At 41.4% G+C, this 24,819-nt stretch overlaps 2 protein-coding genes across 4 annotated transcripts in view; one reads left to right on the forward strand and one right to left on the reverse strand.

Annotated features, from left to right (window-relative positions):
• LOC104838273 overlaps positions 1-196 on the forward strand; it is a 6,669-nt gene extending 6,473 nt beyond the window's left edge. The window contains exon 6 of the mRNA XM_010577927.1: positions 4-196. Coding sequence (XP_010576229.1) covers positions 4-196 — 193 coding nt within the window. The remainder of the gene's footprint in view (positions 1-3) is intronic.
• Positions 197-11,444: 11,248 nt separating this feature from the next.
• Positions 11,445-24,819, reverse strand: part of UVSSA (UV-stimulated scaffold protein A) — a 56,469-nt gene continuing 43,094 nt past the window's right edge. For 2 of the 3 annotated variants that reach the window (XM_010577514.1, XM_010577520.1), the window contains exons 10-13: positions 22,840-23,023; positions 21,870-21,981; positions 16,538-16,721; positions 11,445-12,497 (exon numbers count right to left, since the gene is read on the reverse strand). In XM_010577514.1, the coding sequence (XP_010575816.1) occupies positions 12,404-12,497; positions 16,538-16,721; positions 21,870-21,981; positions 22,840-23,023 (574 nt within the window). In that variant the 3' untranslated portion in view covers positions 11,445-12,403. Of the gene's footprint in view, positions 12,498-16,537; positions 16,722-19,133; positions 19,198-21,869; positions 21,982-22,839; positions 23,024-24,819 lie in introns of those variants that run through there. The other variant, XM_010577528.1, reaches the window with a different exon arrangement.

A 24,819-nucleotide genomic window follows, 5' to 3' on the forward strand; every position in this document is an offset into this window, starting at 1 on the left:
CAGCCCCCTCAGCCACTCGCCGCCCATGGGCAACCCGCTCTCCATGCACGGCCCCGGTAGCTACGCCGGGCACCCCGCCGGCGGGCTGGTCTGCGCCGCCCAGCTGCCCTTTCTGCCCAGCCCCGCCGTCCTCTCGCCCTTCGTCCTGGGCTCGCAGACTTACGGCGCTCCGGCTTTCTACACCCCGCACCTATAAGCCCGACGACCCCTTCCTCCTCCTCCTCCTCCTCGGCCCCTTCCCGCTGGGCCACCGGTCGCCCCGCCGCTTCCTTCCCCCGAAGGCAGCGGCATCGGGGAGGGGGGACAAAGGGGGGCCAGGGGCGGCCAGGGGCTCCCCTCCGTGTCCCCCCCCCAGCGCCCGCCATCGTTTCTACGACCCTTTTTATACGGGATGTGTCCGGACTGCGCTTCCGAGGGGGAGGAGGAGGAGGAGGAAGAAGAAGAGGAAAACCTCCCTCCCCCGTGTACATACAAGTAGATGTAAATCATCGTTACCTGTATTTTTATTTTCACCGTCCCCCGTTGCTATGTGGGTTTGGTTATTTTCATTATTTTGGGTTTGGTTTTTGCCTTCGGTTTTATTCTGGTCTGCCCACTCATAAAAGACTTCTGGGGAAAAAAAAAAAAAAAAAGATTACGTACCCATTTGACTCTCAGGGTAAAACAGAGAACTATCGGTCCTGTCCCTCGACATTGCTGAGGCAACGACGCGCCGCTCTCTCCCGTGACCTCACGGTGACGAAGGGTGTTTTTTTACATACGTCACTCTTCAACGAACCCCGAACCTGGACGAGCCGCTGCGGACACGCGGGGAAGGGGCGGCTGCTGGGGCGCGGGGTTGGTTTTTTACGTTCATCATTTCTGTATATTTCTGGTTGTTACGAGAAAAAAAAAAAAGTTTTAACTTTATAATTAATGTATAAGGTATGGGAGTAATGAGCAAGAGATGATACAGAAAGCACTTTGTTTGCTAAACACTTTAAATCAATCAATAAACTTTAAGGAAACGGCGGCTTTCCGTGGTGGCGAGTCCCTGGTTTTCGGCGGAATTTTTTTAAGTTTCCTCTGGAAAACGCCTGGCTCCTGAGGCGTTTCGAGGGATGCCTTCCCTCATCCTTTTTTCGTTCCGTTTACTCTGAGAGCGTATTTCTCATACGCAAATAAACTTTATTAGTCTTGTACGAGAGAGGGTATATCCCTTCTTCGTTCCCTCGTTTGCATTTTCTTAATTGGCTTTGCCGATTGCCGTTGGGCAATATTAAGGAAAAAAAACCAAAAACAACCCCAAACCAAAACCAAAACCCTCGTCTTTTTTTCTCTCGTAGAGAATCTGAGACCTCTCCTGGGTTTCCGCAGACGGGGAGTCCGATATTTTGGACTTATGTAAATTTAATAAATCGGCTCTTTCATTCAGATTCCGCCACTTTAAAAAATAATCTTTCCATCGCCTTTCCGCTGATTACTTTTGAACTAGTATCAAAGTCGGTCTTGTATAATCCTTATTGCTTTTTTTTTTGCTTAATTTCAAAGAAAAAGCCTGTAACTGCTTTGACCATCCCGAGCTGGCCACAGCCATACCACCAGCTCCTAGCCCCGTGCCGAAGGGACGCTTTTATCCCGCTTCCACACTCCCTGCGTGATCCCAAAGTCCACGCCGGGGAAGAGCTCTCTCTTTCCACTAGTTTTTGGTGAGTTTGGATTTTTTTCATTTGTTTCGTTGTTGGGTTGGTTGGGTTGGATTCTTTTTTTTTTTTCTAAACTTTCAGCCCAGAAACCTGACGACTGCCTTGGCAGGGACAATTTTAAGAAACTCCGCGTTTTCCGGAGCGATTTTGGGGAGCAAACAGAGGGGACGCACCCTCCCCAAAACCCTTCCCCGCGGGGCCGGCTGCGGGTCCCCCCTCCCCGCATCGCTGCCCGAGGACCGGGGTGCCCGGGCTCCGGTCCCCCCCCCATCCCCGGCTCCTTCCTCCCGGTGCCGGCCCCGCTGTCCCCAGCCTGGGACAGATCCAGCAGCAGTGGAACCGGCTCCGCGGTGCGGAGCCCCGAGGGGACGGTGATGGGCGGGGGGGGGGATGCTGAAGCTTGCAGGGAGGGTGCGGGTACCCCCAGCTCCGGGTCTTCATCTCCCTTCGTTCAAGGAGGGTGCAAGCGCCAAAAATCTCGGACCAGGCTCATATACAGTTGTGAAAAGGATTTTTGAGGATAAAAGATGTTCTGGGGTAATTTTTCAGGGAAAATATTACAAGTGGTGCTGCTGGGAGTACAGCTCCGCACAGCTTTTACTGGTAGGAGAAAACCAGCTAAACTGGGAAAAGGATACTCGGAAGACTCTTCCCGGCCGTAAAACTAACCCGTTGCTGACCAGGTTTGAGCAAGTGCTACTAGCAGTCGAACGGTTAGCTCAGCTGGGACGTGACCCAGCTTAATTAAGAGATAATTCAAACCCTGTCTACACACCGGGAACTCCGAACAATTCCCCCAGGTGGAAAATAATTCAACTCCAACAGGGAGCTGCTCAGAGCTTCGGAGTAGATGATTTTCCTACTCCAGGTCGGTTAGAGTCCTGCCAGTGAAACTTGTTCATGTGAGCGTTATTACTCACGGCTGTTGGATGAAGGAGTCGGCCTCAGATTCCTAGTCATTAAACTCGATTGAACAAGGCTTCTCACATTTTATAACAGCGCTGCAAACAGAGCCGCAGGTATCTTTCTCAGCATAGTTTCGGAAGTTATCGATAATCCTTGCTCATCCAGAGCTCTGATGTCATAGAAGTCATGAGCAAAGCTGCAGAGCCTCAGCTCTAGTGCCCGTCCTCCCCGGCGTGACACCGTGCCGCAGCACAGAGCACGCCGAATTACACTATCGGCACCGGAGACCTCACTCTCAAACGCTCCCCCGACCACGGCTCTGCAACTGGTTTGTGGTGCAGGATCAGACCGCACGGTCCCAGACTCGTCGGTGAGAATTTGGTGACAGCAGGACAGGGCAGCTGCTGAGAAACATCCCCGGTGTGTTAAAGCTGGAAGTGCCGGAACATCCTAAATCCGTCATCCGTGTTCCTGCCCGTCGATACTCTGGCTCGCTAAGAGAATGAAACAGGGCTTGGCGCAGAAGTTTGAGGTTGTCGTAGTAGATAGTCGTGAAAAGCCCCCAAAGCTCCCACCCTGACCCCCTAGCAAGGCCCAAAAGCTGATTCCCACACGGTACCTACCTGACGTACCTGCTGCAATGGCCTGTGCTCCTGCACGCAGCTTTTTGGAGGGATGCAGCTTCTTTTCAGGGAGTCATCAATGAGAAACGGAGACCCTGGTACAGTGTAAGTAGAATCTACTGACTGAGGGAAAAAGGTGATTATGCACAAGCATAATCACAAGGTGTTTGCAAGCAAGGAGGTGTTTGCTCTGGTTCATTCTGTGAGTTAAATTTTTTTTTTAATTACTTGATTATTCATTCATAAAATTTAGTGTTAGGGGATTCAGAATGCAGAACCCATTCAAGAGGGCATTTAGCAAAGCTTTTGCCAGAGGACAAATTCTCATCTCAGACACACCAAGCAGCACATTCGGAGTCCAATTCAGTATTTTCAAGTGACGTCTTTGGCACATACCAAAGAAGCTCTGGGGCATCAGCATATTTTTGAACTAATTCCAATGAAGTCAATGTTAAATCCAAGGCTGCAAGCCTGTATTAGTGAAAAATGATTCGGATATTAATTCCATCTTACTGTTGTTCGCTACATGACTGAATGAGGTAAAAAGAGAAGGAAACTGCATCTATTTTACTTCAAATATTTCAACTTAGACTGAACAAGCTTCAGTTGCTCACAATTATTGAATAAACAGCAGTAAAATGTCTTATAATCAAAGTAACAGAAAAAAACCACATAAATACAGATATATTCCAAGTGATTGGCAGATAACTGAAAACATTTTGAAATATTTTGCGTCATTGCTTACACACAACAGTCAAAGGTGTTATACCAAATCATTGGAAACCAGTGTTCTATATTATCACGCCCCAAAAGTTTCTTTGTGTTATTTCCAGTTGAGCAGGGAATGTAGATTTAGTGAGTTACTTGTTTTTAGATAGGGTTTTTTCACACACATTGCAGACCTTCTCTTTCAGACTGAACTCACAATCATGTTACGCGTTTCTATTATATTACATAAGCAAAATGTTAAAAATAAAGTTTTGCCTGTTTGAACTTAAATCCATTTCCCAAAAATAAACCATGATGTCTGCTTGTAGTCTGCTATGTTGGCAAATATCCATTAACTCCTGTATTACATGTATAAAATCGTTCTGCTCAAACGTAGATGTATTTAAATACTCAAAGGAACATTATTTTATGTTGTCTGGGCAGTTCTGGTCTTCAGGTTCTGCCTCAAAGGGTAAGCAAGCAAATATGGTTGTCGTAGAGCCTTTCTTAAGAGCAAATAAAGATGTTTTATGATATTGGAAGATTTGCCAGACTCTGGGAGGTAAACCAATGCACAGATTCGAGTGGACACTGAAGGTGAAGGGGACAGGCAAGCACACAAATGGGATCCTAATCAGTTTGTCTCACAAAGTGGGTTTATATAAACCACATTCTTCTCTATCTGGTGCATTTCTGTAAACTTTTTTTTTTCCCCTTCTGCCCATACCGTTCTTTACCACCTGCTCACATTACACAGACATCTCAGGTGGACAGAATGACGGTTGTCACAGTGAAAATAACCCTGACGGTAAGAGCTCTTTCTACTTTCCTGATGCTGTCTGGCAGAGATGTGAATTCATCATACAGAGTAAGCTTCAAAGAAGCTCGGGAGGTTATCATAGCATCGGAAATCTAGAGCTGCTAAGTCTGCAGTGCCCATTCAGGAGAAATCCTGCGGATGCTGGAAATCCTATGGATGCGCCCTGTATCAATGGAGAAAGACCAAGGACACAGAGGGCATCTCAGGATGGGGACATGAAAACGGCTGGGCATGCAGGGTCAGGCAATGTGACAAACAACAGCTAAATCCAAGATACTATTTACTAATTTAACCTCATTATATGACAAATCTTCATTTAGCTAAAACTGTCGCTCCACCCAAAGTGCTAGACTTTATTTTAAAATAATCTTTTGTATTTTCTTCTCTGTAATGTCACAAACCAGAAACACTTTACAATGACAACAAAGGAGGGATGACACCACAGCAAAGAACTGCAAGTCACAGAAATATTTATGTGGGACGATGATTGACACAGTAAAGGTTCACCCCCTTCGGTAAACTGCTGCTTTTTCAAGAGAAGGAAAATAAACCCACTAACCTCAGTACAAATATCTCGATTATTGCTCATTTTCTTTCTTCCCCTCACACCCCCAACACCACACTTACTTTACAAGAACTTGCCCTGCACATAAAGGGACACTTTCCTGTCTTTCCACCCTTGACGCAGGTAGGGTGAGAAGCTTTATTTCCTCTCCCTTGGTCCCCAGAGGCTGCACGAGGGGAAGAGAAGTGCAGGAGGAAAGCATTTGGGTGAGCTGCTGGTCCGGCTTTTTCAATTCCTTGTGTTGACCCGGCGTTTGCAGTACCAAGCTGCACTCTCTATGACCTGTTAAATATTTTGAGATTTGCAATTAAGAGTGCTCTTTGGGACTTAAAGCACCAGTAGTATGCCTTGTAGGGATGATTTAGAGTGAAATACTGTGCTTTGAGCACGCTCTGCAGCATACCTGTTCACACTCTCGTTTGCTGCTTCTGTTTCAGCATTGGGGAAAATAAAGGCTCGTGCACATGTGGAAGCAACATCTAATTTCAGCCCTAGTAAAAGTGTGTGGCAGATTCTCCTCCTCCTGGTGCTGTTAGCCTTCAACTGCCAAAAATACTATTACAAAAATTCAAATCTATCCAAAAGCAATTTCCAAACAAGCAGAATCATATATTTCCATACACCTTTTATAGTGCGCAAGGATAAGAGTGGCTCCATAATGGCATTATAAATATAGCAAATTAATGGTGGATGCAATGCCAACACCTTGTCATTATGCAAATTGGAATGTTGGCAGAAATGGTTATTCAACAATCCCTTTCAAAGTAACCAGACGCCTAATGCTGCTCATTACATCTAAACTAATTAGCACCACATTTAAACAATTTTAATAAGCTTTTTCCTTAACCCCTTGACAGAGGGGATTCCTGATGCTAATGCAAAAACATATGAGCACTTGGCACAGGAGCACTGGGGTTTTGCTCAGGGCACTGACAGGAGGAAAAGCAAGGGGAAGTCTACCCCAAAAGCCGAATGACAACGTTTAAGTTACCGACGTTTAAGCACAAACACCAGCATGCCCTCCTCCCAGTACGTCAGAGCCTGCTCCCAGACCACTCTCCTGAGTTTTGGGCTCTGTGCTACCCAGACCTAGCTAACAGGAAAGGCTCAATAAGGACATGAATCCATTTCTTTCTCCACTCAATCAGCTTTGAAGGAGAGGAGGGAAAGCATCAACTCAGAAACACGAGTAACTAATAGCTCTCTCCCCTTCTTTTCCTTCAGGGGCAGCATCTGGCTCCGGCAGCAGCTGGTCGCAAGTTGTCCAGCTGCCAGGCAGAGCCAGCTCTCATCCGCATGTATTTTCCAGGGGATGTGCTAAGTTTTGGGATCTCTAGCATCTCTCCCAGCTGGAGGGGTCACCAGTGCTGCTGGTTGGGGAGAGTCCAGACTGGTCTTGATCTAAGCTGCTGCTCTGAGGCCTTAGCCTCTGTCGGAGCTTCCCACCCTTTAAGTCCTTCAATTTCTGTAGAGGGTTTTGTGATAGAAAGGACCATCACCACATCTGTTTAAGAGGGATGCTCGTAGGGTTCTGGATGTACCAACAGGCTTTAATTTCTCTCATTAGCCTTTCACCATCTTTCTTATCCTCATCCCACACCCTGCCAGGTGTTCAAGGTCTGCACTGATACGGCACAGCTGCATCACCTTGGGTCAGACAGCCGTGAAACCAGCTAAACTGGGAGAGACCTAACCTGGGTCTCCACCCTGAACCCTCCAGCTGGTTGCGGGAGAACTGCGTGTAGGTAGAGTCCCTCACCTGAGCTGTGGTGTAGGTGCTCTGTACCTTACTGACCCTCCCCTTGATCTTTCCTTGCTGACTTGGCTCCAGGCCTACCTTTTATCTGGGTGGACTTTCGGGTAATCGCTGACCGGTGGGTGGCTCTGTTACTGTCACCAGGCTTGGGTTTTGTCTTTGGGTGCTGTGGGATGGTGTCCCTTGTCAGGAAGGCCATGGCCTCTTTTTGTTTTCACCTTCTGCTCCTGGCTCACCTCTCCCTGACGCCTAGAGTCTCTACCCTGGTTTTTCTTTCTCGCCTTGCTATGGACTTGTCTTTGCTCCGCACTCTCAGCACTGTGGAGTTTTCCTCGAGCACTGCTTGGGGCAGAACTCTCTTTATGTTTCCAGATGCAAATTCAAGTATTATTTTCACCCAGGAGCAGGATGTTGTTAATTAATTGTTCTGGTTTTATTTAACGTAGCTGTCCCAGTGCATCCCGAAACAGACATACAGAGAAATTTCTCTCCAGTAGTTACCAGAGTAACAGCCTTCTCCCAGGCTTTGTGTCCAAGAGGTCCTAAGGGCTGATCCTCTAGCTGGTGACAATTGCTATGAGGGAGCTCTTTCCTGAAGCTGTAAAACTCAGTGGTGTTTTTAATGGTAGGTGTCTAGGGAATGAGGATCCAGATCCAGCCCTCCCTTGCCCCAGTCTGGGGCCTGTAATCTGGAAGGCTCTTTTTTACCTTCTGTCTTGTCTCCTACACGAAGCATTTTTGGCTCCACTGTGGTTCAGTTTCCCACAGGAGAACGGGTAATATGAACCATCTCCTTCCAGCTCCCTTGCATTTAAGTCGCCTGTGGCTTGGGCTCTCTCTTGAGACAGGACATGGGACTGTCACCTCTTCGGCTGAGAAGGGACCTGGAACTCCACCTCGCCTGAACTTGTGCTCCAGCATTACAGTTCTTAACGTGCACTACAATTGCCACTGCCTATTTAAAAACAGTGATTTTGTTAAAGGTATGTGTTTGGTGGGTGTTAGGCAAGGTGTGAAAATCCACGCTAAATCAAGCCTTCTCAAGTGCTCATACAATTCTTTCCCTGGGTCTTATTAGGCCTAAGCAAGAACTCCGGTCTAGGTGGGAAGGCCAGTGCAGCTGGCCCTTAGGGGCCCAGGAAACTTAAGCATTTCTTGGGCTGCAGTTTTGGACAGTTTTTGGCACCTAGATCTTTCTCAGGCCAGTTTGCAGAAGGTCCCTTTCTATGCCTATTTGCTACTATCCGTGGTCAGACTATACTCTAAAGGCATGAAGTTTTCCTATATGGTAGTGTCATTTGAAAAGGCATGGTTTTAAATGACCAGTTTTCATCACTTAAGTACTGCTGTAACATCCAGATGTCCTCACCTTTTCTGATGCATAACCCACAGACACATTTATATCACCTCCACGATTAAAACCATTAATGTGTTTAATAGCGCTGGACGAGCTACAAACACAGCCGCACAAACAGCCAGGTATTTGCACAAGTGTTAGAGACCACCAGATGGCTATCTCGGCTCAACTATTTTGATACATACTGAATTGAGGTTTTGCTGCCTGGGTTCCCAAGATTCAATACTTCTTCTTGCTTCTGGCTAGGCCACTTTAAGTGGAACAGGTTTCTTTTTTGTTTTTCACAAAAGAAAGATGTTTTTTTCAATAATGTCCACTTTGAACTCACTGATGTCCTCCCCAACCTGCAAACTGTTTTACATGGCATGATGCATTGTCCATGGAGAACCACTTACAAATCCTGTGTCTGTCTTGCTTCCAAAAAAGACCCAAACAAAACCCCTAAACCCAACCAATCCCCAAACAAATCTTTTAAACATAATTTCTAAGAGCTTTTAAGGGTTACAGTTTTCTAACAGAAATCTTCAGCCAGACCTGAATTGCTAAAGCCAAGCCTCAAGTAAGGTTAGAGAAAATGAAATTGCAAGGTATCATGCAAAAGATGAGTATGAACCCATCATTCTGCTTCAGTAACTTCAGAGGGGATGTGCTGAAGGATTGCTTTTATTCAGAAGCCCTGCTCACAAACTCCATACCAAGCTCACTTATGTCAGCAACTGCGTCGTGCTAGAGGGCCAGACCCTTCACTCCAACCTTAAAGAGCACTAAATTGCTACACGCTGTAGCCTCTTCCTTCCAGGCTTTTACTTCCGAGATGCAACCGTATGCTCACATAAGAATAATCGTGGACAAGTCTTTGCTTTCAGTCCTTGTTTCACCACTGAAACAGCACTAGTTATAAAAGGATGACTTATATGCATCAGCACTGCTCCCTTCAGCTCAGAGTTACCGTGTCCTTTTAGAAATACAGAATATTCAACCTATATTACAACTATTCACCTTAACAACGCTCCAAGGGCCAAATCAGCCAAAGAGTTTAGGGACCTGGAAATCATATGCAGTATCCCCAGTAAGAAGTATGTTATAGTACAATTGCAAAGGCGTTTGAGTGAGTTATAAAAAAAACAAAACAACAAAACCCCACACAGCAGAGATGACGTGAATGATACTTGTATTTATTTTTTTCCCAGAAGTCCTGAGGACACAAATAGAAAAATTCCAGCAGAAATGTCACACAGTTTAGCAACCAACATGTTTGAATAGCTGGTGAGCTCAGAGACCTCAAATTTGTAAACTGCTTAAGTAAAGTGAAGCACAAAGAGGTGTGATGTATCTAAGAAGTAGATAGAAATCCTTTTAAGTTCAAAAGAAATCAATCTAATGAAGGTATGCTGGATCTTTGGAGATAGGTGCCTTTTTAAAAATTTTCCTCTAGCAGAGCTACAGATAAACCCAGGAAAAGGAGAAAGCTCCCTGAATCCTTTAAATTATGTCTGACCAGGTCTAATGAGAATGCTTAATGTGGCAAAATTCAAGACCTGTTCTGTGTATATATGCTGAATTGGCCTTGTAGAGAAATCATTTGATTAAATGAGGCAATCATTAACACAGGATGGGAAGTATGGGTTTCTCAAACACTGGATGACGGGAAGATGCATGCTGGTAAGAGGTCAGGCTAGCTAAAGGCAGTGCTACAGCGAATGGGTGTTTAACACATTCTCCTATGAAGAATCTATGGTCTTTCTTACTTCAAGGCAGAAAGAGGAACAAAAAAATTCATATCCAACTGGGTATATTCCCCTCCTGACACAAAAAGTTATTGCAACAAGACCAGAAAAAAAGAAAAGCAGAAGAGCTCTAAAAAAGGTTATCACTAACCTGGTCCAAAGTCCATGCACCTGTGTCTGAGTTAGCCATCTCCAAGTCACTTGCTGGGAAACCTTAATTCTGCAAATTCTCCTTCTGCATGAAAGAGGCATTCTAGAAAAACACCTTTTTGTATGCATGTGTGTTTTTTAATAAAGAAAGGGGGGGAGCATATAGATCACCCAATAGGATCAGGTGGATTGGACACTCAGGTCCAGATAGGAAGTTTCAGCTAATAATTCTAGAACTCATGTGACTGAGTAGTGTCATAATGGAACATTACTTGCTAAGCACACTCTTTTCTCACAGATTTCTACCATTTCCCTTTCCAATCTTGGTCTTTGGGCTTTTTTTTTTTTATTTTACTAAAGGCCCAAAATGGGAACTCCATGGGCTAAAGTGCACCTACTGTTTGCTGGAAACTTTCTAGTGCTGACATCTCACATCCACAGCAAAGAAGGGTTAAGTGCCACTGCACAATATAAATACCCACTGTTTTTACAAGGAGAGAAAACATGTCTTATGAATGAACACCTTCAGTCTGTGCAGGCTCAAGAATCTCTGGAATAGTGGCATGATGCGGCTCTGCGGCTCTTTTGAATGTTAATCTCCAAGATCAAACAGTTTCATTTAGACTGTTCTGCGATCCCAGCATCCAATGATCTACATCACATTCAAATGTGCAGGGTTGTGGTGGTGGTGGTTTTGTTTTGGTTTTTTTGTGTGTGTGTGTCTTTATCCTTGATAAGAAATAACATCAGTTTAGCAGTTGATTCAACTGACCTAGTGATGAACTTGGTTTGTCCTTGTCCACATTTTCACCTGAAGCCTTCACTACTAAGTTAGCTAGCCTGATAGTAGAAGTGGCTTTCCTTTCCAGTGCAGCAGATGATGGCTTTTGAAATTCTGGCTCTATTATTTTATTTCTGGTAGTTTAGAAGTACATCTTCTAAATACCTGTGATGAAGAGGAAAATGTCTTCCAAACTGCAGAGCTCTTGCAAAATAAACTATCAAGATTCAGCATTAATTGTCTTCTAAGCTGTACTTGTGCAAGTCAAAAGGTATTTGGCAGAACTGTAAATTAGCTTTTGACTGAGGTGGTCAGAAGCTACACTGAGGAGTTTAAATTTTCTCCTTTTTTAAGGAGAAAGTCTTATAAAGTCTTATAGTCTCTTGATGCATGAGGAAAGACCTCCAACAGCTGAGTGACTAAGCACTCTCTCAGGCTTGAGCCTGATGTAATTTTAACTGATTGAAGTCAGGCAGTTCAGTAGTGCAGTATGACACTTGAATGATTTTTAAAACCTCATACTTTTGCTTTGTACTGGAGCTTTTTAGTATCAGTTAAACTACAGCACATTCTGAGTATCTCTACAAACTTTCACAGCATGCTCTCCAGATACAGTTCTGAAAGATACTGGGATACCATCTTGGGAAGACAAGCAGCAGACCAGGATGACCTTTGTCATTTCAGCTTCTCCACTAGTGCCACAGCTATCAAGTTTGAATTAGCTCCTGGATTTCAGTTTGCTGAAATCAAACTCTACTCCATTCATTACCTGAAGGCATCAGTTGATTTGGATTTTTTTTTAGTGTGTACACAAGAAGTCTTTAGAGGTACTGCAGGAATCACTCTGCTGCTTGATGTGGTACACCTTCTAGAGTTGTAGGCTGAGCAAATACTCTGTGTGTTGCTATCTCTGGTAGAAATCTAAGTGTTTCTAAGGCATCTTTTTTCTGAAAGCATGAAAGTGGAGGCAAATTACAACACACATGTTGGCAAAGGAGGTATAAATTACATGAGTCCCTTAGGAAGGAAAAAAACCCCAAACTTGAACATATTACCCAGATTATGTACAAGTCATATAACATGCTCTATTTCATCTACATTTCAAATAATTATCAACTTGTTAAATGCATTTCATTCTATACCACCATATCTTTGCCAAAATTAATATTAATTATCAAATAAGTTAAAGTTGAAAACAAATTAAAAAATTACCCCAGTAAAAATGCACCTAGCACAGTATTTTAGTGTAAATATGAAGATCTGTGATACAGGCTTTGTGCAGTTGCCCTCTTGTAACAAAATGAAGGTTAAAGACGATCAACAATTTAATTCAGTGCATAGTTAAACTGGTTGGCAAACTTCTCGTGCTTTCTTTGGTCCACTCGGTTCATTGCTTTCACCACCCGTTTCATAGCACCTCTGAAAGAGAAACAAAAAAATAATAAAAACAATTATGTTGATTCTACACAATCTCAGAGAATGTTTATGAATGCTGGGGACAAAAAAATGAACTATGATTAATCACTACCAGGCTTCTGAACACTGCACTGATGAGGCTGAACAAATTTGTCTTGTTAACTAAATTAGCTGCAGCAATACAAATAGTTTAATTCAGCAATGATTTTATTAACAGGAATAAACAAATTAAAGTCTTTCAGTTTAATGGCTGTGTATTCCACCCTCTTAGCATTATTTCTGACAGTCACACATAGCAAGTTTGATTTTCAAAAGCACCTAACTGCTCTCGGGGGAAAAAAAATAACTAAAAGTATCTAACAGGATCTAAAAAAACTAACACTCAGAAACCCTTATGAAATCTGACTTGCAGAATCTAGAATGTTTTTGTGAGGGAAGGGCTTGCTGTTCGGTTCATGTAACTATAACTCATTTAGCTACTTTCCTTTCACAGGTTACTAAAACCCATTTCATCAGCTGTGGGCAGAGTAAGACTCTTTTGCTCACACCAGCAGCATTCCCATTCCTGAGCAGCAACTATTTAATCCACAAGGACAACACTACTTTAGGAAGACACTAGAGATTGTCATGTATCTCTATGCAGAGAGGTAAATTACTGCTGCAGAACAGCTAAGTACTTGGAGTTTAGCACAGGTGGGACAGTATGTCCAATACTGTATTCTTATATAAAGTGGCATGGGATCTCTGCTACCTCATGATGGGCAAGCATTTTAGCCGAGCCCTCTGCAGTGTCTGCTGTGCTTGAAGAAGGCTCTTTTAGATTCAAAAAGGAAATAAAGGAATAAACTTGGGAGCTCTTAAGCTTTCTGGTGCTCCTAAATCTGATGAGGGTTTGCCCCCATGTTGCTGCTCTTTATTTGCTGCCATTGCTTCCTCTCAGTAAAGATGGTACCCAGATATTTCTCTTCTTTTGGGAGTGACTGCTCTGCTTTTGAATGGGTGAATGAAGGCACCTGCATTTTTTTCCCTCCACAAACTTTTGAGTGAAGATCACACAGCCAAGATTTTGAGGGTGAGGAAAATGATGACTAGACAGCATGAATAGGAACCGGAGATTCTCATAAAAGGCATACTATATATCCTTTAACTGGTAAGGCAGATGAGTGCGTTCATTATTCCAGAGCGGTAAGAAAGCAGAAGAAATGCAGTAGCAGAAGTCAAGAGAATGCTCTGTTGCATACATCTGCCCCCACAGAAACTTACGGTAGCTGTTGTGCACAGCTGAGTGCCTCTTGCCTAGGTAATTTTGTTCTTTGCTGGATTCTAGCGTTCCCATCTTTATTGGTTACTGTAGGTACCCTCTAGCACAAAAGGTCAGAAAATCTGAGGCTGGTATTTGCAGGTGTGCTCAGATGTCACCCTGCCTCTCTTTACGAAGAAGGAAGTTATCTCCTACCATATCTCTGTAAAGACCTGGATGCTCTGCCAACCTGGGAGGTATACCAGCTAAGGGCTTGGTTTGAGGGACTACGTCCCATTTAAGAACATGGCACTGACTGATGTCTCCTTTGATTTCTACATCAGAAACGCAGTTGGGAAGTTCCATCGCGCAAAGCAGATGGTTTCAAGTCTAGTGCTGTTAGACGCTATGTTGTCACTGTCTGCCTTTGTCACTGCTGAAGATGCTTGCAGGCTGTGCAGTAAAATGAAGGCAAGACATCCACCTGGTAGTGCGCACCAGCCTTTTTCAGGATCAAGCCCTACACACTATTCCAGCTCTGCTCCTGTGGTTATCTCTGAGAGGCAAGTTGACTTCTGTTTCAGCTAACTGCTCTCTGTAACAGCTTCATTTCAAAAGCCATTTTGAAACATCTGAAAACAGAGGATACTTCTTAATAATGCTTCTAAATGGTGAGGTTAAAGATTTTCTCAGCAGCAACTGTAATGAAAACCAACATTCGAAAAAACACCTTGGAAGAGGTATACTTTTAACAAAATTCTGCCAATAAAGTTACCAGAGTAAGGAAAATGTGGTCATGGTTTTGCACTTCAAATATTGCCTAATTGGTAGGAGAAAAGTGAGCCTTTAGCAGTGCAGAGTGGCCTTGACACTTTCATGTCATGTAGGTTTTACATTAGCACCACTGGATTGTGTGATACTGTAAATGAAATGAGATCCCACTTTGATGATCTGTGTGCAATTTCACTTAACTTTATTGGCAGACTAGAGCCTGGGTTTATCACCTATACGTTTCAAGTAATTTGGGGTTGTTATAAGGAGCCAAGGTTATCATCTTGCTTAGTGCTGCAAAGCATGAAACCTATTAAAACATGACAGGTTTGATTCCCTATGCCTGGCACTAACACACACTCAAAATCATTAGCACAAACCACAGTAAACCAAAAACAGCTTTTTAAATTTATTTTGTTAAAGTTGATAGGAAATTCTGATCATTAGAACTGTATGTCTTTGACTTCTAACTAAGATCAGGTGATATGAGAATTTCACAGAAAACGTGTTAGTTCTGTAACTAAAAGCAATGTGGATTTGGCTTTGTTATTGTAACAATTACATCAGAAAAGGGAAAATAGAGTTTAAACAAATATTGTGCTTTGGATGCTGTTCAACTCATCCAGTATGCTTAGCGAATAACCCACCATTAATGATTTTATAATAATAATTTTGCTTTTTTGATTTGACAACTTTACACTTTTCACTCTCCTTGACTACTTCACTTTGACATGTGAAACTCTTTAAATATCTGCAGCTACTTCCCATTTGATAAAGACCAGAGCATGATTAGGCAAATTTATGTTGCAGCCACATCTAGCCGAGACTAGATATCAGAAACGGCATAACAGAGTGGACATGTGGAGCTACTATATGTTCTAAAACCCATTCAGCTTGGTGGGTTGGTAGGCTCCCACTTCCACCTGAGCTAGCATGCCTGCTTTAAAGTTAATTCACATATGTCTACATAACTCACAGACACACCTTTGTTCGACATGTCTAGATGCCAATGCTATCCAAACAGTTTCTTCTCGAGCTAAAGTTAGGCCAAGAGCTACTGTTTGCACATCTGCTGAGAGGAAAGGGAGACATACAGAAACAGCACCACCACGGGAAGAATACTGTGTCCACATGCCTCCAGTACAGGGAATAATCATCTTCAAACTCTTACACTGACAAGAGACCTGCAGCAGGTTCCAGTCCTTGACATTTACAAAAGACAGCAGGGGTTAAGTGAACAAGGACCATAACACAAGGATCCAAATGTTTTTCTTAGCCAATTGAATGCATTCTCAGTAAAGGAGGAGAAAAATGCAATGGCAGTGTATCACTGAATAATTACACAGGAAGGGATCACTGTGTGTACCTACTGGATTGGAAGGCACTGCATCAGGCCCAGTTAGCAATTTAGTATAGGCAAGAGTGAGAGAAAGTACAAAGGAAGCCCAGGCAGCAGTCAAAAGTTTGGGAAGGTCTCTGAGCATACACCAGAGGCTCAAGGGCAACTGTCAAGACAGCGTTACATGCCAAAAGCCAGGGATTTGACAGATCCTTTTATTAACTGAAGTTCTGCTCAGGATAGCCTATCTTAGGCTTTCAAAAGGAAAAACTTCATTTTCACTCCATGTACACTACTACAATGTGTCTGATGCTGTAAGCTGTGTCACTCTGAACACATCATCTTTCCAGATCCGGTACTATTTGATGCATAAAGCAGCATCCATGTGATTAATAAATGATCATCCAGAGAAGCCACTACAGCAATTATAGGATTAAAAAGAAAATTGAGAAGGATGGAAAAAAATCTTTCATAGGGAAATTTTGTAAATTAGCTGAAAATTACTCTCAAAGAAATAACTTTGGTAATCAGTACCTTCTACTCTTTACCCTCCAGAGATATGGAAGGTATTTGTGCTCTGAAGTTAGTGAAGAAAGTTGTTTAGTAAGTGCATGTTAATGTAGAAACAGAAAGTACCACTGAAACAAAGGGAAACAACAATTTCACAGGCTTTAGAGAACGTAAGCATCTTACTTATTGAAGACTTTCTTCTCAAGCCGGGAACGAGAAGTGTCAGCCTGCTGCTTCAGGTCTGTCAGATTTGGATATTTTTTCTTCTTCCCTTTCTTTTTCCCTCCTTTTCCATTATTTTTAGAGGAACCAAGATCCACTCCCGTAGCTTCTTCAACTTCTCTCATGAATTCTGGATCTCGCCACTCTGTGTAAAAGAAAAAAGCATGCACTTTGAAACTCTAAACCCAGGTGGAATTTGCAGTCTCCTAAGGTACAGGTTCTTGACACCGCTAGGCGAGGGCAAACTTACTGTGCTGTAAGTTGCATACACAAAGGAAGGGGAGGATAAAGCAGTTAGCCAAAATGACAGATCTTGATGAAAAAGCCCTGCCAGTCCGGGGTTAGTACCTATTATTAGCTGCTGTAGACAAAACTGTTCTGTAGGAAGACTTAAGTCAAGTTTTCACAGTAGCACAGTAGCAAAATTCCAAGGAAACTATTCCATGTAGGAAAGGTGACATAAACACAGTGATCATTATTTAGAAATTGAACAAAATGCCAACAACGTAGCTGAGGAACTTATTTCCAGAAATAAATTCTGAATAAGCTTAAAAAGACATTCCCCCCCCCAAATGGAATATGTCAACTTTTGAGCAGAGTAGGGGTGACGACATTGTAACTTTTCTGCATCAAAGAATCATATTTGCTTCAAAACATAAAGTGGTATCTGACACCTAAACAGCATTCTTGAATTAGACAACATGACCCTGTTGCCACGAGCCCAATTTTGCATCTGAAAAAGATACTACCTTTTAAGTATCCCACAATTCCTCAGTTTAATTATCTAAATCAATTTTATTCTTTTGACAATAGCACAAGAGTTAATTTATCTCATCAAAAGCTTGTTTTACAGTTTTATCAAAATCTTAATGCTTCAGAATCCAACCATACACTGTAAATGAAATCTGTTCATAGATGCCACCACAAGAAAAAGCATGAACAATTTAGACCGTAAACTCTTTGAGGAAGCCGTGGTCTTTCACCTTTAACACAGAGTCTTGCATATCAGAACTAGGTAACATAGTACAAAGTAGAAAGTAAAAATGTGGCTAGAGGATGGAGACCTTCAAGGGGAAATTTAGAAAAATGGCATTGCATTAGAAAGACTTTGAGCATATGGGTTGGAAAAAAATGTAGCAAGCACTACTTCAGAGTAACATGGTCCAAACTCAGCATAAATGCCAGAACCCTGTATTTTAACAACCAGTAATTGCCGGTCATTTGTCATATAGTTTCCCGTATGTCAGTCTGCCTTTCTTGCCTACAGAAATTGTAACGCCAAATGTCTACTACCCTTTTTTAACATCTATGTAGACAGAGAAAAATAAACAGTCTTAAACGACTATAACAATTTCACTTATACACCAAGATGGTCACTGAGTGTGACAAATATTGGTAACAACATTTCAGGAAAGTCAGAGGCAATGTCCTCAACTTAAGAACATGGTGCTCAGGAACACCAGAGCAATTTTCCAAGGAAAGGTTCGATCTAACCTACTATGACACATGAAAGCAAGGACTGATTAAAATCCAACACACCAAAAAGCATGAGGAAAAAAATGAAGCTGTGCAAGAACTGAGCAGGAGAAACATAGAGAGAGAAAACAGAACACATATACTTGATAGATTATAAGACCTCACAGACTTTTTTTTTTTTTTTTTAAAGTGAAGGAATACAGAACAACACAATTCAGATACAGGAACGATTAATCCAAGATTAAGGAAAACTGTCTAAACAGTTTATCTCCCAGTAATAAGAAGGCGTCACAGTTTAGGAACCCAGTGAATGGAGCAATTGTTTAAACACAACGAAAAAATGCCGGCATCCAGTAGAGATGAAATGAGCATTTGAGTAAAATGAAGGAGCAATTTAAAAGCCTTTGAGAAAAATCAATAGAATGCCAGGGAAGAGCAGCCTTTTTGAGCATTGATGGGCCCCTAAAGCTCTTCATACATTGTTACTGAGTTTAGCAGCAGGGAAAAGAAAATTACACAGTTTGCAAGGGTAGGCGGGAATCAATACTGTAGTTAGTAAAGAGATGCTATTTCACATCTGACTGGCCAGCGGCCTGCCTTCACCAGCCTGTCCTGATACCTGTTTGTTAACAAGTCACTAAGGGCTGAAAAACCAGATACTCTTCAGGGTTGACACAAAAAATAGGCACTTAATTTGCTCCTGTGTGTGAACTATTGGAAAAGGATGAACACTGCAGATTAGCAGGTCAGCGTAATCCCACCTGATTCATTGTTTCAGGACTGAAGAGCCTAAAGCATCATTTTGTGGACATTAGCTAGAGTTTAAAATTTTACACTAAGTTAAAAAATGCTCCATAATAACAGTGACAGTGTTGTCAAAACATAGTGATTATCACACAAACCTCCCCTTCAATCACACAAGGATGAAAATAAACCTACTATCCAAGAGGAAAAAGGTGTAGGAAGAATTTTGGTGCAATTTAACCATGCAACTGATCCCTAAATCTTAATATTTTTTCAAAATTTTTCAAACTGTCGCCATTAGCAAATGATGTTGTCAGTCAAAAACCGAAGTACTTACTGTACAGAGTGAGTTCCCACTTGTATGTTTTCCATAGCAGTGCTGCTTAGACTTGCTTCAAGTCCTTCATAAGAAAAAAAACAAACCCCAATGCAAACCAACCAAATGACCACCCCAAACCACAAGCCCAAAATGAACAAGCAAAAGACCATTTTAAAAGGTTGATGAAAATATTATAAAAGAAATATAAAAATAGTGAGTCACAGAAAAAAAAGAAAGCAACAAAAAGCAGCAGATAGAAGTATTTAGTGACATCTGTTATACGTATGGCTTTAGAAACCTGTAAGGCTTTGTCCAATAAATTAAGTGCCATAGCTTGTTCAGTATCTCCCCAGACAGACGGGATGGACCTTTGTATGACATCTCAGCTTAACAACGGCTCTCAATAATGCAATGCAGCAATGTCAAAACTGGTTTGGGACTAACATGCACATCCTTGTGGGCCAGAGGTGAGAAGCCTCTAACAACACCAAGCTGACACTGTAATAAAAATAAATATTATGTCTAGCCTCAAGCAATGGCAGTTTCACAGGGGGGAGGGAAAAAAAAAAAAAAATCAATATTTTTTCAGGGCAAGTGTTTTATATACCAGAGTATTAGCTTCTAGTTTGAAACTAGTCCCTCAAGAACACCTGGTAGTTTAATTTCCTAGTTTTAGTTTGTCATAACTAAGTTGGGAACTGTCCTTTTTAGCACAACATCCACACCCCTGCCCTGGTTTCACTGTGACAGTCCAGCTGTGCCCATGCTGTTGGCTGGATGCCAGTTTAGAGCACTTCACTCCACCTGGACAAGGATGGAAACTGCCTACAAACATAGCACTTCGACACATGCAAATACCAGAAGGTGTTCAGTAACTGCTGCATTTGTGTGGTGCTGGTAATTGCCAAGCACAGTCACTCAAAGATAGCCAAATCAGTACTAAAGGAAACTGGGTTGGTTGGTCAATGGTATGTTTAAATGCACATTCATCTGACATAGACCTTTTTGGATAACAGATCAACAACTGTTCATTATGCTCTGAAGGGATTTCATGGAAGGTTTAGTAGTCTCGTTAACAATATATAAGACTGTGAAACTGGTGAAATACCGAGTCAGAGCTTAAAAAGAGAACTAACTCTTTAAAGGGAGCATACTACAGGTTACCAAAATGATAAAGCCTATGGGTAAGTTTAATTAGAAAGCAGAATACTCACCCAGAGTAAATAACTTAAACCAGAGAAAACTAAGACCTTCTGGAGGAAGGCAGATTAAATAAAAGCTTTGAAAACAAATCTGTCCCCTCTAATTATACACTATGTCTTTGCTGGATAGATCTCTCTCTCCCATCTTCCTTTGCAGTCCATCAACTTCCAGTAGCTTCCTGGTTGCAGTCCCCCCAGCACTCTATGCACATCTACCTTCTGTCCATCACTAATGAGGTTTAGTTGCACTATTGCAAAAAAGTCTCTTATTCGCCTTGGAAGTCTTTCTGCCTGTGTATTCATTGCTTGCTGTTTTTTCTCATTGCCTGCATTCCTTAACTGGCAGTCCAGAGCTTTATCCTGGCTAAAAATGCCCAAATAATCTTGGGGAAGGATAAGCCTTCCCTCCACACCTGAAAGCAGCAGCCAGGATGCAAGGAGAAGGCTACTAGTTTTGTTGCCCATCCCCCTTGTTTAAAAACAAAAACCAGAGTATTGCACAGTAACATGTAAGCAATTACAAGCTTGTTCCCTTCCTCAAGCCCATCACAAACATCACGCCTATTAGAACATCCAGACTAGTTATAATGCCAATAAAGCCCAAGGTGAGGGCTTCCCTAGTTGGGAGTATTCTCTAGAGATGCTGCACAGACGCACAGTATAACAAGGCCAAGAATTCACCTTCTAAAACACAAGTAGTAAGTGAGTAGATATAGGAAATATGATAGATATGAATAGATATAGGAAAAACAAGTTCCTGCATTGTGACAAAAAAAACCCCACGCTGTCAATAATCGTGATAACACAGTGATACCAATAATATTATCATTACATTACATAAATCACAACTGCTAGGGACCAGCAAGATTAGATGACTTCTTTTCAGAAGCATGGGGACAGTTATTGTCAAGCATTTCCCAAGAAATAGGTTTAATTGTCCTTAATAAACATGTTCCTTAAGATAAAGGCTATAATTCGTCTGTCTGAGAAGTGTTAGGAACTTTATGATAACTATTGGAAGTAAAGAACAAAGGCAATGTTAACCTTATTCTGTGTACACATGCATCCATATTTACCAAATAAGCAAGAATCACCACAAGTGATCTGCAAATTAAAATCAATGGGAATTTCATGAGAGGATACGGTTAGGAGCAAAACAGAAATATGGTCGAGCTCTGTAGATCTCAACCTGTGCCTTTAGCAACAGAAGAATCGGCTCTCTTCCTCCATAAAGCCTGTCACATTTGCTGTCCAACTGTATACTGAGATTGTTGCCCACCGTGTATCTACACTGTATCTAGAGATATAATATATACAATATAGAGATACAATGTAGATACAATGTAGATACAATAGACTGTAGCTGCAATATATGAAATATATAGATACAATATATACAATTATTGTATGGATTATAAATACATTGTAGATATTGTAAATATTGTATACTATATATACACAATAAAGATATCACACTTACATTTGAAGCTTATCTCCCACCTCTGTCTAATTTTTTTTTTTTTTTTTTTTTAAATGCCATGCAGACACAAACCTGGCTGAGCTGCTTGCTTCTCAAACCGCATCTTTTCTTCTCTGGCTCTGTCCTCCGCATTAATGGGAATCCCAGATTCATCCCGAGGAATTATCTTTCCATGGAAAGGGCACTTCAGAAAGAAAGAGGAAAAAAACATCTCAAAACTTCTGAATGAAAAGAAAATGCTTACATGTTATTCAACATAGCTTAAAGCCAGACACTGGAATCAAGCAACAAAACTCTACGCTTGATTCCCAGTTCCCCTTAGAAAGCACCAGGATCCCATAAACATCACGTGTTTAATATATTCAGAATCTCAAAGAAATAAGCTCTTTGTGGTATGAATATCCAATTTCAAGATGCCAGGTTGCACATCCTGTCAAGTCTGGAACAAGGGCACCAATGCTGTGTCGTATGTTGTTTATACTATATCCCTATCCTGTAACAATCCCATTTAAAGTATTTTAGTGCATTCAGATCCTTCAATCTCAAATAATACAGGAAGAACAGGGATATTACAACAATTTAAGCAAAGTATTTCTGCTCAATAGGGCTCATAATTGAAGGCTGTGTAGGATTTAGCTTTCATAAAACCTAATTTGTAAATAAAATCTCTTTGCTCCTCAAACACCCAAGTTTCTAAAAACATTTAATATCAAATATGCCTCTAAATGAGGAAAACTTTTCGGCAATCAACTAACTGTCTCTGCTTTACTGCCAGGTATCCATATATCACAGTAATAAATAAAATATAAATACCTATGACGAATGCCAAAGATATTTGAGAGTTCCTTAAATGTTTACAGCTTCCTTACCAAAAAGATGCTTCCCATATGAAGCACACATTAACAGCAAACTTCTCCAGACACAATTTTCTTCTACTCCCTTGAGCTATATTTACAATGTGAAATACACTTTTATGGACATGTTTTAACGAGATATTCTCCGCATAGCGCATATCCCGGGTGTTACGTAACTTGGTGCTCACCTTAATCCGATCTTGTCTTTCACACAGACTTCCATCAGGCTTTGGTGCTCGACATTTATGTTTCACTGGTTCAAATTTGCCAGCAAATGTTATGTATCTAGTTTTTAACATTTCAGTTATTTCTTTATTTTCCACCTCTTCCTCTACTTCACTGGGTGCCCAAAATCGATGCTCAGAAGTAAATCTGGGAAAACAATGAATGAAAATTATACACAGACAAAGTTGTAAGAAAGCACATAAAGATGCCAATATCATACTGTGGTAAACTTACATGTAAAGGAAGGGAAGATTTACTAGTGAATTGGAAAAACCTAGGAATCTACCGTTCTTTCTTAGGACTCCTGTATTATGAAGATGTTTTTAAAATATCACCAAAGCCTGTCTAGTATTGATTTCTTGTTTAACCTGCTAACCTATTACAAGTCTTAGCTCTAGCTCATGATCTGACATTCAGTCAGTTATCCAATATCCAGTTCCAGTGAGTAACCTTTTAATTCTGTAGTTAACATTCTTCATAATAAAATACTTCTATGATTAAACACAAAAGATAAATCAGGGAGGAAACAGTTTGATCTTAACTTTTCTGATCTTATTCCTGGTAGCTGTACTCCTGTAACAGCAGAGAAGCAGGAGCTGAAATCAGAGTACGTGGTATGTGGTCTCAATATACTGAGACCAAGGAAGAGAGCAAACAATTAGCTGAACCTTAGAGAGATTCTTTCTTCCACGATCTCCTATACAGTGTGCGTAAGTCTGACAAACTTATGGTGTGTTCCTCTAGGAAATTAAGCTAATCCATTGAAAATCTATTTTAAAATCAGAGATCTTACCTATATTTACAGACACATATAGGCAAATATACAAGAAAGATTAGTACCATGTCAGTGCACATGGGAGTGGGAGAGAAGGGGAGCAAGGACCCTTGGATGATGTAGTACTTTCAAATTTTCTCAACAATATTCATATAGTTTCATTTTAGCCACCCGAGGCTGCCAATAGACTATAATGAGAAACAGGCAACCCCAGACAGTAATTACCTGACTCATTTTAGATGCTAATCTTAGGATGCAATGACTATTCCTCTGATGGTACATGTTTCTTTCTCCTGATCTTGAAAAGAAATTAGGGTGACCAGCTTAAGCTTAGATATCCAACTTCAAGACATCTGAAGTTAAACAACAACAATCCTATCCCAAATTTAAGGAAATACGAAGTTAACAAGAAAAAATACAGCTAAAGTAAGCAAAAAAAATTCCAGCCTCCATGTCTGCTGCTTATTACAAGCAAAATGGAGATATCTAGATGACAGATGTCTTGATAAGGACTTAAAATTCATAAAGGACACTTCACAATCCCTTTCTTCCACATAGCTCTTCCACCCAATCAGTCCCAGACTGATTTGAGAGGATTTTCTCTATCCATATCCAATTCCTCTCACTCATTAATATCCTTGGATGTCATTCCTACTTCTGAGACTTTGCCTTCTGTAGACTGCAGAGCCATATATACATGAACACTGGCTTCACTAATCACAATGATCTCAATTCAGCAAAGCACATAAGCCAATACTTAAAGAATTACTTTAGTGGGCCTGAAGAGTTTTGATTAATTTTATCTAAGTAAGTTTTCAGCAGATGATGAGGGAAAAAAAAATGGAAGAAATTATCTGCCCTTAGCAACCTACAACATATATAGCTGCTGGTTTCACTGCAATCATTGACCATTTAAAACTACGTAAAGAGATTAGAACTAGGTTAAAAAAGGGATTAAGCAATTTCGAAGCCATTCTATGATCTGCCAAATCATCAGAAAAACATTCAACAAGTAAAATCCTTGTTAAAGAGATTCATGCTATCCAATAATTTCTTCATCGAATATACCTCGCTAGAGCCAGAAAAATTCTAACCTGTCATGAAGTACAAATAAGTTTCTTCTGGTAAATTAGGGGATAAAAGCGAAAGAGTTAGAGTGGCTGGGGGG

The sequence above is a fragment of the Haliaeetus leucocephalus genome, unplaced genomic scaffold (assembly GCF_000737465.1).
Source record: "Haliaeetus leucocephalus isolate CR32 unplaced genomic scaffold, Haliaeetus_leucocephalus-4.0 Scaffold51, whole genome shotgun sequence".
Lineage (NCBI taxonomy): Eukaryota > Metazoa > Chordata > Aves > Accipitriformes > Accipitridae > Haliaeetus > Haliaeetus leucocephalus.